Here is a 13,730-nt window from a genome sequence, read left to right on the forward strand (position 1 = left end):
ACATACACTTTGGCACCATTATGTCTACAGAAGAAGCAGAGAATCGCTTAATTTTGGGTGCCTTACGTGGAGACCTCAACTCCTGCAAATCCAGTTTTCTAGCAATTACTTGTAACTAGTTCTAGTCAGCAGCTTTCCCAGTGGAACGTGGCCTCTTCCTGGCTAAAGGGAGTGGTAAGCAGCACTAGTGTGTATCATGACATCTATAAATGCTGCCTGACATACACACTAGCTCTTCTGACTGACTTTACAGAAGCAGCATCTTGCAGATACTCAGATTTTTCTACTTCAACCTATCCCATATAAAGGATATGATGTCCTGGGCTACATGTGCCCCCAAACTGGTTATTCGGGGGCTAAAACTTTATGAATAGCAAACAAAAATGCTATGTGTAGGGACAGATTTATTACAGATGTGTCCTCTTGTTTTTTTGCCGGGATGCGTATACAAACCATGCATTCACATTAATAGCCGCATGCGCCCGCCACCCCATTGGAGTGAATAGGAGCAGGTTAGTGATGCATATGCAGTGGCATGACGCAGTGCGTAAGCATTGCAGTCCTGCTACAGTAGGCTGCTATACACAGTAATACAGCAGGACACATCTGTAACTAGGCAAACATGTTAAAAGGCACATAAACTGTAAGATGGACAGATAAAGGTTTCGCTGCTTTCATAATGTACACTGAAATAAAGACATATAGCAAACTTAATGCTTCACCTTAAGCAAGATCTCAGTCTCCACTCCATAGCGCTTCAGTGCAACTTCTGCAACCTCCTTCTCAATGTTCTCCTGAGATGTGCCCTTGACATCTATATAGTAGCAATCAGAGCTGGCATAATGGCAGGAAATTGCCTAGAATTAGGAAAACGTGATTAAAACAAGCCTATACTGAACAAATTTTCCAAAGACAATGCAATAATACTAACTTGACCATACAAACAGATGTTAGTGCTAAGAAGAAAGCAAAGGATTTGTGCTCACTTATACAAAGTGGGGTACGCCAACAATATCAGGCCAAACCGACACAAAGGGGTACAGTGTCTCCAGCCGATGTAATAATGCTTTTAGATATGCAGTGCAAGGTGACATTTTTCTTTCTTGGAACTGCTACTGGAATTGGTTACCTTCCTGAAGCCAGCTGTCCTGTTCATTCCAGAACCATGGATAAGGACTGGATGAAAGAATACGGTGTCTCCTTTTTCCATGACCAGGTGCACTCTGGGAATGCTTGGGTCATAATCACGCACCCCATGGTACATCTTATTAACTCCACCCTGGGGGGAAAAAAAATTCAAATGATTACTTTCTTTTCCTAGCATATGCTCCATGGCATAGCAGCCAACCACAAATGGGTTAACATCTTTAGCGGAGTAGACAAAGGTAAAAGAAACCGCTCAGGAGGATATATAGTGTGACTAATACTTCCCTTCAGAGTCTTGGACCTTTCCAAGCTGTCCTACCATACAGACAACTCAGTTATGGCTTATCGACAGTCAAAATGTCAACAAGCAGAAGGAGTGCAGTGGTACTGTAGCCACTGATCTTCCAGTGAGATCAAAACAGGAAGAAGAGCAGGTTAGACTCTGTGGTCCCAGTCCCCATCAGCCCTCTCAGAGGGACCATCTGAACTCACCGGAATTAAGTAAATACACTTGTACCACTAAAATACTACATTTATACTAACATATACTGGTCTCTCTCAGCTGAGCAAAATGAAAAACATCATAGAAGGAAAAATAGGATTTTAATACCTACCGGTAAATCCTTTTCTCCTAGTCCGTAGAGGATGCTGGGGACTCCAAAAGGACCATGGGGTATAGACGGGATCCGCAGGAGACATGGGCACACTATAAGACTTTGAATGGGTGTGAACTGGCTCCTCCCTCTATGCCCCTCCTCCAGACCTCAGTTATAGGAACTGTGCCCAGGGAGACGGACATTTCGAGGAAAAGGATTTATGTTAACCAAGGGTGAGAACACACCAGCTCACACCACAACACACCATACAACATGGTTTACAAGCAATACCAGTTAACAGTATGAACTAAAAACAGCAACAAGCTGAATATAACCGATACACAACCTTCTTGTAACAGGAACCAATAAACATCAATACAACTGCAAGTAACAGTCCACACTGGGACGGGCGCCCAGCATCCTCTACGGACTAGGAGAAAAGAATTTACCGGAAGGTATTAAAATCCTATTTTCTCTTACGTCCTAGAGGATGCTGGGGACTCCAAAATGACCATGAGGTCTATACCAAAGCTCCAGACCGGGCGGGAGTGCGGACGACTCTGCAGCACCGATTGAGCAAACATGAGGTCCTCCTCAGCCAGGGTATCAAACTTGTAGAATGTAGCAAAAGTGTTTGAACCCGACCACGTAGCTGCTCGGCAAAGTTATAGACCTGAGACCTCTCGGGCACCCGCCCAAGATGAGCCCACCTTCCTGGTAGACTGGGCCTTCACCGACTTTGGCAACGGCAATCCAGTCGTAGAATGAGCATGCTGAATCGTATTACAAATCCAGCGTGCAATAGTCTGCTTGGAAGCAGGATTTCCAATCTTGTTGGAAGCATACAGGACAAACAGAGCTTCTGTTTTCCTAATACGAGCCGTTCTGGCGACATACATTTTTAAAGCTCTTACGACATCGAGAGAATTTGGCACCGCCACGGCATCCGTAGCCACAGGCACCACAATAGGTTGATTTATGTGAAACGAAGAAACCACCTTCGGCAGAAATTGTTGACGAGTCCTCAATTCCGCTCTATCCACATGGAAAATCAAATAGGAGCTCTCGTGAGACAAAGCCGCCAATTCCGACACCCGTCTGGCGGACGCCAAGGCCAAAAGCATGACCACTTTCCAAGTGAGAAATTTCAACTCAACCTTTTGCAAAGGTTCAAACCAGTGAGACATAAGAAATTGTAACACCACGTCAAGATCCCACGGTGCCACGGGTGGCACAAACGGAGGATGGCTATGCAGAATTCCCTTCACGAAAGTCTGAACCTCTGGAAGAGCGGGCAATTCTTCTTGAAAGAAAATAGATAAAGCCGAAATCTGCACTTTAATGGAACCTAATTTCAGGCCTGCATCCACGCCTGCCTGCAAAAAATGGAGGAAACAACCCAGTTTAAACTCCTCCGTAGGAGCTTTCTTGGTTTCACACCAAGACACATACTTTCTCCAAATACGGTGATAATGCTTCGCCGTGACCTCCTTTCTAGCTTTAAGGAGAGTGGGGATGACTTCCCCGGGAATACCCTTCCGAGCTAGAATTTTGCGTTCAACCTCCACGCCGTAAAACGCAGCAGCGGTAAGTCCTGGAAGACGCATGGCCCCTGCAGTAACAGATCCTCTCTGAGAGGGAGAGGCCAGGGATCTTCTGTGATCAATTCCAGAAGTTCTGGATACCAGGCCCTCCGTGGCCAATCTGGAACGATGAGTACCGCCTGAACCCTTGTTCTTCTTATGATCCTCAACACTTTTGGAATGAGTGGAAGTGGAGGGAACACATATACCGATCGAAACACCCACGGAGTTACCAGGGCGTCCACTGCACTGGCTTGAGGATCCCTTGACCTGGAACAATATCTCAGAAGCTTCTTGTTGAGGCGAGACGCCATCATGTCTATTTGAGGAATTCCCCAACAACTTGTCACTTCTGCAAAAACCTCTTGATGAAGACCCCACTCTCCTGGATGGAGATCGTGTCTGCTGAGGAAGTCTGCTTCCCAGTTGTCCACGCCCGGAAGGAAGACCGCCGACAGAGCGCTCACGTGCTTTTCCGCCCAGCGGAGAACTTTTGTGGCCTCCGCCATTGCCGCTATGCTCTTTGTTCCGCCCTGGCGGTTTATGTACGCCACGGCTGTTACGTTGTCCAACTGAATCAGGACAGGTAGACCTCGAAGTAAGCGCCCCGCTTGCAGAAGACCGTTGTAAATGGCTCTCAATTCCAGAACGTTTATGTGCAGACAAGCTTCCTGGCTTGACCATTTTCCCTGGAAATTTCTTCCTTGTGTGACTGCTCCCCAGCCTCGGAGACTTGCATCCGTGGTCAGCAGGACCCAATCCTGGATCCCGAACCTGCGTCCCTCTAGGAGGTGAGAATTTTGAAGCCACCACACGAGAGATATTATGGTCCTGGAAGATAGACTTATTTTCCGGTGCATGTGCAGGTGAGACCCGGACCACTTGTCCAACAGGTCCCACTGAAATACCCTGGCATGAAACCTGCCAAACGGAATGGCTTCGTAAACTACCACCATCTTGCCCAGCACCCGAGTGCATTGATGAATCGACACCTTTGCCGGTTTCAGAATCGCCTTGACCATGGTCTGGATTTCCAGAGCTTTTTTCGCTGGGAGAAATATTCTCTGCAGTTCCGTGTCCAGAATCATGCCCCGGAAAGACAGCCGAGTTGTCGGAATCAACTGTGATTTTGGCAAATTTAGAATCCAACCATGTTGTTGCAGAATCGTCAAGGAGAGTGCCACGTTTCTTAGCAACTGCTCCTTTGATCTCGCCTTTATCAGGAGATCGTCCAAGTACGGGATAATTGTGACACCCTGCTTTTGTAGGAGCACCATCATTTCCGCCATTACTTTGGTGAAGACCCTCGGGGCCGTGGAAAGACCAAACGGCAACGTCTGAAATTGGTAATGACAATCCTGCACCGCAAACCCCAGGAAAGCTTGATGTGGAGGATAAATTGGGACATGCAAGTAGGCATCTTTTATGTCGACTGACGCCATAAAATCCCCCCCTTCCAGACTGGAGATTACTGCTCGAAGAGATTCCATCTTGAACTTGAAAGTTTCCAAATACAGATTGAGGGATTTTAGGTTCAGGATCGGTCTGACTGAGCCGTCCGGCTTTGGTATGACAAAGAGGCTCGAATAAAACCCTTTTCCCCATTGAGACGGGGGTATTGTGACAATGACACACTGTTGACACAGCTTTTGTATCGCAGCACTCACTACTTCCCTTTCTGGGATAGAAACTGGCAAGGCTGATTTGAAAAATCGGTGGGGGGGAACCTCCTGAAACTCCAGTCTGTACCCTTGGGACACTATGTCTAACACCCAAGGATCCAGGCCCGAGTGAAACCAGACCTGACTGAAGAGTTGGAGACACGCCCCCACTGGTACAGACTCCCGTAGGAGAGCCCCAGCGTCATGCGGTGGACTTGGCAGAAGCCGGGGAGGACTTCTGGTCCTGGGAGCCTGACACAGCAAGCAACCTTTTCCCCCTTCCTCTACCTTTAGAGGCAAGAAAGGAGGACCCTCGTCCTTTTTTGTATTTATTAGGCCGAAAGGACTACATCATATGTGGTGCCTTTTTCTGTTGTGCCGGAACATAAGGAAGAAAGGATGACTTACCCGCTGTAGCCGTAGACACCAGGTCAGCGAGGCCATCACCAAACAAGACACTACCTTTATACGGGAGAGCTTCCATAGCTTTCTTAGAGTCGGCATCAGCATTCCATTGATGCATCCACAGCGCTCTCCTGGCCGAGACTCCCATGGCATTGGCCCTTGAGCCCAATATCTCTCGCCGCATACTTTAGATAAGCTGCAGCATCCCTGATATAACCGAGAGTCAAAAGAATGTTATCCCTATCTAGGGTATCCATGTCAGATGCCAAATTATCAGCCCACGTACCAATAGCACTACTCACCCATGCCGACGCCACGGCAGGTCTGAGCAGTGCACCCGTAGTGACATAAATGGACTTTAAGGTCGTTTCCTGCTTACGATCTGCAGGGTCCTTAAGGGCAGCAGTGTCGGGAGACGGGAGCGCCACCTTCTTGGACAGCCGTGATAGAGCCTTGTACACGCTGGGAGATGACTCCCACTTTCCCTATCGTCAGAGGGGAAAGGATAAGCCATTAGAATTCTCTTGGGAATCTGCCACCTTTTATCAGGAGATTCCCAAGCTTTTTCACAAAGAGCGTTCAGTTCATGAGAAGGGGGAAACGTCACCTCAGGCTTCTTTCCCTTATACAAACAAACCCTCGTATCTGGAACAGCAGGCACTTCAGAAATATGTAAAACATCTTTAATTGCCACAATCATGTACTGAATACTCTTAACCAATTTTGGATGTAAACTGGCCTCACTATAGTTGACACTGGAATCAGAGTCCGTGTCGGTATCTGAATCTGCCATCTGGGTAAAAGAACGCTTTTGTGACCCTGAGGGAGCCTGCACATGGGACAAAGCGTCCTCCATGGATTTTCTCCACGTTTGAGTCTGAGAATCAGATTTATCCAGCCTTTTAGTTAACAATGCCACATTTGCATTCAATGTACTCAACACATACACCCAATCAGCAGTCGGCGGTGCCGACAGAGTCACTCCCAACTCCTTATCTGCGCCCCCAGCAACTTCCTCCGGGGAGGAGCACTCAGCCTCAGACATGTCGACACACACGTACCGACACGCACAAACACTAGCATTAGGGGACAGACCCACAGGGAAGCCTGTTAGAGAAACACACAGGGACTATACCAGCTCACACCCCAGCGCCTCTTTCAGTACTGAAAATAAATCTCAGATGACAGCGCAGTTCATAAAAAGGGTTAATAGCACCAGTTTTGCTCCCTGTTACTTGTTCAGGCGAGTGGAGGTCCGGGCCAGCGTTCTCTGCCGCCTGTGAAGAGAAAATGGCGCTGGTAAGCTGTGAGGGCTAAGCCACGCTCCCTCACTGGCGTGCTGTAGTCCCGCTCAAAATCTCAATATTTATACTGGCGGGGGTTATAATTTAGTGCCTAGGCACTTATAATGTATATGCTTTTGCCAGTTAGCCTCCAGTAACATGCTGCCCAGGGCGCCCGCCCTGCACCCTGCAAGTGCCGTTGGAAGTGTGTGTGGGAGCATGGCGCGCAGCGCGTCCGCTGCGCGGTACCTCGTTACTGAAGTTTTCTGCCGTCACTGAAGTCTTCTGTACTTCTGTATACTCACCCGGCTTCTTTCTTCTGGCTTCTGTGAGGGGGTTGACAGCGTGGCTCCGGGAACAAGCAGCTAGGCGCACCAAGTGATCGAACCCTCTGGAGCTAATGGTGTCCAGTAGCCTAAGAAGCAGAGCCGTTGAACTAAGAAGTAGGTCTGACTTCTCTCCCCTCAGTCCCACGATGCAGGGAGCCTGTAGCCAGCAGGTCTCCCTGAAAATAACAAACTTAACAAAGTCTTTTCAGAGAAACTCAGGAGAGCTCCCCTAGTGTGTGTCCAGTCTCTCTGGGCACAGAATCTAACTGAGGTCTGGAGGAGGGGTATAGAGGGAGGAGCCAGTTCACACCCATCTAAAGTCTTAGAGTGCCCATGTCTCCTGCGGATCCCGTCTATACCCCATGGTCCTTTTGGAGTCCCCAGCATCCTCTAAGACGTAAGAGAAACATATTTTGGATTGCAGTCATGGAGGTGAAAACAAAAATTTACATACAAGTTATACTTGTGTAACCTGAAACAAATTATAATAAAAAACAAAAACAAAAAAACACATAGGGCAAGATGCAAATGTATTTGTGGCTGGCAGCCAGTAGATGGAGCCCAACGGAGCTATTCAAATGTAACTCCGTTTGGGTGCGATCGGCTGCCAGCGTCTGCATTCCAGCTCGCACCCGCCGGGGTTTGGCGAGCTGAAATGTGTGAAAAGTGATCTTCCCGATCGCGCCTATTAGCTTAGACGGGTTTAGCTGCTTTATGCGGCTAAACCCAACACTAATGGGCGTGATTAGCGTGATAGGGACATCAATTGTATATCGCACCGCGCGATCTCCCGTCACTTTACACGGGAGATTGGGGACGATAATTTAAATTCCCCCATTGTATCACTCACTGTGTAAATGAAATAGGGACAGAAATGCCCAACATTTACAATGGATGTTGAGACAAATTGCTCAACTCCCATACACACTTCATCATTTACAGGTTAATTTATATTTTGTAAGATGCTACAACTGTGACATTTCCTGTGCCAAATAAAAAAATAATGGTAAATTTAGATTTATGCAAATTATTGTTCTTATCAAATAAATTAAACATTTTTTTTTTGTTTAACCAAAGCAAGTATAAAACATAAGTACAAGTAAGAATGCCTCCTTACCTCCCACTCTGGATAATCGTGCTGCTTGAGTTCACCTGTGTGTGTTCCTGGAACAACAACCAGACAGCCATTGCTACGGTCAATTCGTTCCATGGCTGTCCAAGCACAGACAATGTGGTCTGCAGGTCTGAATGGGAAGTAGTGGAGATCCTGATGCATTGGATGCCGAGAGGTCTTTTTACCTTTTAGGGAAATAGAGATTCTTATCAGAACACAAAGTGCAGGTACTTCAAAAATCAGTGGTTCTTAATTCTACTTGTCATATATACTCTAGCCAGGTTTATAAGGGATTTCCCTCTTTAGAAGAAGAAGACGATTAAAAAATAGTAACAAACATAAAAATATGATATGTTTGAAAGGAAGCCATCACCTTCAATTCATCAGACATACCTGATGAGATGATGTAGCCAGCCACAGTACTCTCAATCCCAATAGTATTTTGGACAGGCAGAAACAAATAGAACAATCATAATGAGGTTTATGGGTTACTCTAGCAAGTCTGGTCTGTGCTCAGCACACAGAGGAGGAGCTTTACAAAGTGCTAAACCAACTTTGCATAGGCTTGTGCACCTGGACTTGCCTAGATTTCGGCAGGGGAGATGGTTCAGAACGGGCAAAGAGGAATGTATTCTATAAATAAAATCACTTTTTGTAAGCTCTCCTTGAAAAGAAAACTACAAAAAAAAAATGTATTTCACGGAAAGAAGCTGGACTATAACAAAACATCTAAACATTTACACAGTGATCCTCTGGAGATATTCCATCCCTCTGCACACAAAGCTTCAAGGATCATCCAAGCGTCGGCAAAAGACTAGTGGTACATACTGAATGGACTTTTTCATTTAGATCCAGACACTTCATCAATTACACAAATGCTGTGATGCAGTTACTATTGTTGTGGAAGGTTTTCATGACACAACACACTGTACACTTTGGGGTTGATACGAAATGGAATGCAAGTCAGCCACAAATGTACAAAACTAAGGGCCAGATGCATCATCGCTTAGAAAGTGATAAAATGGAGAGTGAAAAAGTACCAGCCAATCAGCTCCTAACTGCCATTTTTCAAACACAGCCTGTGACATGGCAGGGAGGACCTGATTGGCTGGTAATTTTTCACTCTCCATTTTATCACTTTCCAAGCGATGATGCATCTAGCCCTAAATGTGTATGTCTGCCAATATGCCCAGTTGTAGGCATCTCTGTGGCTGGACTATTGTAGGCATCTCTGTGGCTGGACTACCCCCATCCATACACTTGGTCATCATTATCAGTGTGTTCTTGCGCCAGCACTATCCCTGGAGCAAAGTATCCACCTGTAAACAAACATATATAAGCATATAATACACCCAACTCTACATAGCCCACACACCTTCACTAGACTTAGACTATGTGCACATGGCTGCATCGCTCATAGTAGCATAAACGTGGTACGGAAGCATACGCAATGTGCAGACTAGTGCTCAGCTCTGCATTCTCCCATTTATGCTATCACTTACTCCGAGCATCTAGTGTACACACTTTATATTCAAATTCATTTCTTTAAATGACCACAAATGGCAAGCTTCCCACAACATTCACCAGCCCATTAGAATGTCTCCACTTGCTAGGACAATTACTGGGAACTAGCCCATAGGTGTCAGATGCCTTTTCCGAAATCTCCTGCCAATGTAGCTATAAAGATGGCTTGCAGAACGGCATCTACTACCACATCTACTCACGCTTGTGGGGAGATTGTTATTAATAATAACAAACAAAAGAGTTGGCTGTTTGGGGAAACCTTGTAGCAGGGAGCAGAGCTGATACCAGAGTGAGGAGAAGCCTACACTATAGGGAGAACCCTAGACAGAAAGAATCATATTAGTGAATACATAATGTCAAATGAAAGCAAGGAATGGTTTTTGCAATAACTAGGATAACAAGCCAAACCAAGTACATAAGGTATAGGTCACATAGAAATAGTACCACAATGTGTGGCCTTCCTTTGGCTACTTCTGATTAATTTGTGCTCTTATTTTCATTAGTATCTGAAACGTGACTTACCTGCATCAGGAGGCTTATTTATCAGCATGGTGTGCATGGACATGATGTTTTGGCCTGTGAAACACTCCACATACTTCAGAATCTAGGTAACAATAGTATATTTCCATTTATAAACTGAGTAAAGAAGCCTATTGGAGCGATCTAATTGACCGCAATGTGCAGCAGCGACATATCTTTGCTCCTTTCCCTTGCACCACACAGAGGTACGTAGGCGAACGAGCAAAGCTTACTTACTGTAATAAGCAATAATATGTATAGCCAGACATCATAGTGATGTTCCACAGCACATCGCAGAGAAATGAATTCCACACCTATGTGGAACATAAATCACTATGACCAGCTCTAACCTATTACCCTTCAACATAAAGATGCCAAAGAGAACAGAATTGTTTATGGACACTAACATTATTTATCAATTTATTACAGAGTTATAACAGTAAAATAAAGGTACGGTTGGACACATTTCTACGATTCACTTATAGAAGGGGCAAACTGGATAATGGTGAGAACTACAATTTATGGTGGGACTACAACTTATGTTCCTTGACAAATCTCCTATAGATATTGCTGGAAAATGCTAGATACAAGTTCACTAAATATTTAACCACTTGCTTGGTGTGGTTGCATCTTTTGCAACCACACTAGGATGTGCGTTATCTGCCCTGGTCGCAAACAATATGACTAATCAGAAGCGCAAAGTGGGCAGCTGCCGGAAGTTAATCTTCTAGCAGCCACCAATCACAGAGGGACCTTTAGCCCCTCTGCATCCCTGCACTCTCCCCCACTATTATCTGATCACCGCGAATTGGTCAGCACAGCAGGAACCCTCCACCTGGTGGCTGCACATAGTAGCATCCGCCGGGAAGTGTACCTGGAGGTTGCTCATTTGGGGAAATCAAAGTCGCGATGCTTACACTGTTCCAATGTTTGTAAAAAAAAAAAAAAAAAAAAAAAAAAGATTTTTTTTTTTTTTGATGAAATTGTGTTGGATAAGTTTTAAATATATGTTCATGACCTAATTCAAACATAAAAAAGCCCAGACAATTTTTGAGCAGTTTTTGGGAAATATATTGCCAGTTAAGCTGTTCAAAGAATAAAAAGAATGACTACAGCTGCTTGGTGAACTCCTGCTAGCAATATGCACTGCCAGGAACATGTTATCAGTCTATATTACTATCCTTACTCCTGGTTTACAGTACTGTATATGTGCCCGCTTAACCTCACATTCCACTGATTATATCATGGGCCTTACTGCGCCTTGTTCTAGTGTAATAACACAGTCACTGTGAAGATAAACAAATGGAGAGTCCATAGCCTCTAGGTTATTTTTTTGTTCATAGATGTTCACTCCTTTCCCACCCCATTTTTTAAGTTTGTTGGTATGCTAGTATAAATTAGTTAATATAAGTTAGTTGGAGGGAGGGAGGGTGTGTGTGCAGTGTGCGGTAACTGTTGTATTTCTTCATCACATACCATAGAAGTGTATTTGTAAAAGTGTGCAGGTTTCACATCCTGCTGGTGCTGCTTAATAGTGACACATCACTGATGTGTGTTCATGGGACGTGGCCTGCAGCTCTGGGCATTGCTGTTCTGTGATTAGTTTTTAGGTCAAAAGGTAATGATGGGCAAAGGTCTTTCTTAATAATAACATGAAACACCTGGGATATCGATAATGGTATCCTGTTGATAGATCTACAGTAACAAGAGAGGCAGTCAACTCAAAATGGTCACCATGGTTAAACGTTATTGTTTTTTTAAACTTTTTTTTTATCAATTACCAATCATGTGGATAACGATTGGGAATAGTAACCTGTGCTGAGCATAGCAAGGTACCTTTTCCGAAGCGTTGCGAGCGAAGTGAGCACGTACACGTTTCCACTAATTTGGCTCAGATATGGAGAAACATCCAAAATTACACCAAAAAACCTTTTCCCGCGTTGACCTTTTGACCCTGTCGACCATTTGGGGTCGACCGATTTACTATCTTTTTTTTGTAGATGTATTGAACCACACCCATAAATAATAGAAATCAAGCACTCATAGGTACTGGAACACATACAATATATATACCTCTGATGTGGTCTGTTTGATAGGAACACACCTGGAGGGGGGAAGACTCCTTTCAATTAAGATGGCATAGGTGGATTGGGTTTATTATGATACTTGTTCTACCAACTCCAGGGCTTTTGGCCTTCATCTATAAAAAAATCTCTACTGCTAGACAAGTTTATCTTTTTTTAAAGCTACAATAGACTTTGTCCCGGTATTAATGCTGGCTGTTTATATCCCTTTTCCATACTATGGTGATGAACTCTGGAGGTTTAGGGAATATATGGCCCTATCAACGGATGCACATTTATGTGTATAATAAGAATTTACTTACCGATAATTCTATTTCTCGGAGTCCGTAGTGGATGCTGGGGTTCCTGAAAGGACCATGGGGAATAGCGGCTCCGCAGGAGACAGGGCACAAAAAAGTAAAGCTTTACTAGGTCAGGTGGTGTGCACTGGCTCCTCCCCCTATGACCCTCCTCCAGACTCCAGTTAGGTACTGTGCCCGGACGAGCATACACAATAAGGGAGGCATTTTGAATCCCGGGTAAGACTCATACCAGCCACACCAATCACACCGTACAACTTGTGATCTAAACCCAGTTAACAGTATGATAACAGAAAGGGCCTCTTAAAGATGGCTCCTTAACAATAACCCGAATTAGTTAACAATAACTATGTACAAGTATTGCAGATAATCCGCACTTGGGATGGGCGCCCAGCATCCACTACGGACTCCGAGAAATAGAATTATCGGTAAGTAAATTCTTATTTTCTCTATCGTCCTAAGTGGATGCTGGGGTTCCTGAAAGGACCATGGGGATTATACCAAAGCTCCCAAACGGGCGGGAGAGTGCGGATGACTCTGCAGCACCGAATGAGAGAACTCCAGGTCCTCCTTTGCCAGGGTATCAAATTTGTAAAATTTTACAAACGTGTTCTCCCCCGACCACGTAGCTGCTCGGCAGAGTTGTAATGCCGAGACCCCTCGGGCAGCCGCCCAAGATGAGCCCACCTTCCTTGTGGAGTGGGCTTTTACAGTTTTAGGCTGTGGCAGGCCTGCCACAGAATGTGCAAGTTGAATTGTGTTACAAATCCAACGAGCAATCGACTGCTTAGAAGCAGGTGCGCCCAACTTGTTGGGTGCATACAATATAAACAGCGAGTCAGATTTTCTGACTCCAGCCGTCCTTTAAATGTATATTTTTAAGGCTCTGACAACGTCCAACAACTTGGAGTCCTCCAAGTCGCTAGTGGCCGCAGGCACCACAATAGGTTGGTTCAGATGAAATGCTGATACCACTTTAGGGAGAAAATGCGGACGAGTCCGCAGTTCTGCCCTATCCGAATGGAAGATTAGATAAGGACTTTTATAAGATAAAGCCGCCAATTCAGATACTCTCCTGGCAGAGGCCAGGGCTAGTAACATAGTCACTTTCAATGTGAGATATTTCAAATCCACCTTTTTCAATGGTTCAAACCAATGGGATTTGAGGAAATCTAAAACTACATTTA

At 45.1% G+C, this 13,730-nt stretch overlaps 1 protein-coding gene across 1 annotated transcript in view; it reads right to left on the reverse strand.

The window, feature by feature from the left end:
* Positions 1 to 13,730, reverse strand: part of PHYH (phytanoyl-CoA 2-hydroxylase) — a 62,718-nt gene that overhangs the window by 2,149 nt on the left and 46,839 nt on the right. Inside the window, exons 5-8 of the mRNA XM_063926892.1 lie at positions 10,164 to 10,245; positions 8,121 to 8,302; positions 1,130 to 1,279; positions 723 to 857 (exon numbers count right to left, since the gene is read on the reverse strand). Coding sequence (XP_063782962.1) covers positions 723 to 857; positions 1,130 to 1,279; positions 8,121 to 8,302; positions 10,164 to 10,245 — 549 coding nt within the window. The remainder of the gene's footprint in view (positions 1 to 722; positions 858 to 1,129; positions 1,280 to 8,120; positions 8,303 to 10,163; positions 10,246 to 13,730) is intronic.

The sequence above is a fragment of the Pseudophryne corroboree genome, chromosome 6, assembly GCF_028390025.1.
Source record: "Pseudophryne corroboree isolate aPseCor3 chromosome 6, aPseCor3.hap2, whole genome shotgun sequence".
NCBI lineage: Eukaryota > Metazoa > Chordata > Amphibia > Anura > Myobatrachidae > Pseudophryne > Pseudophryne corroboree.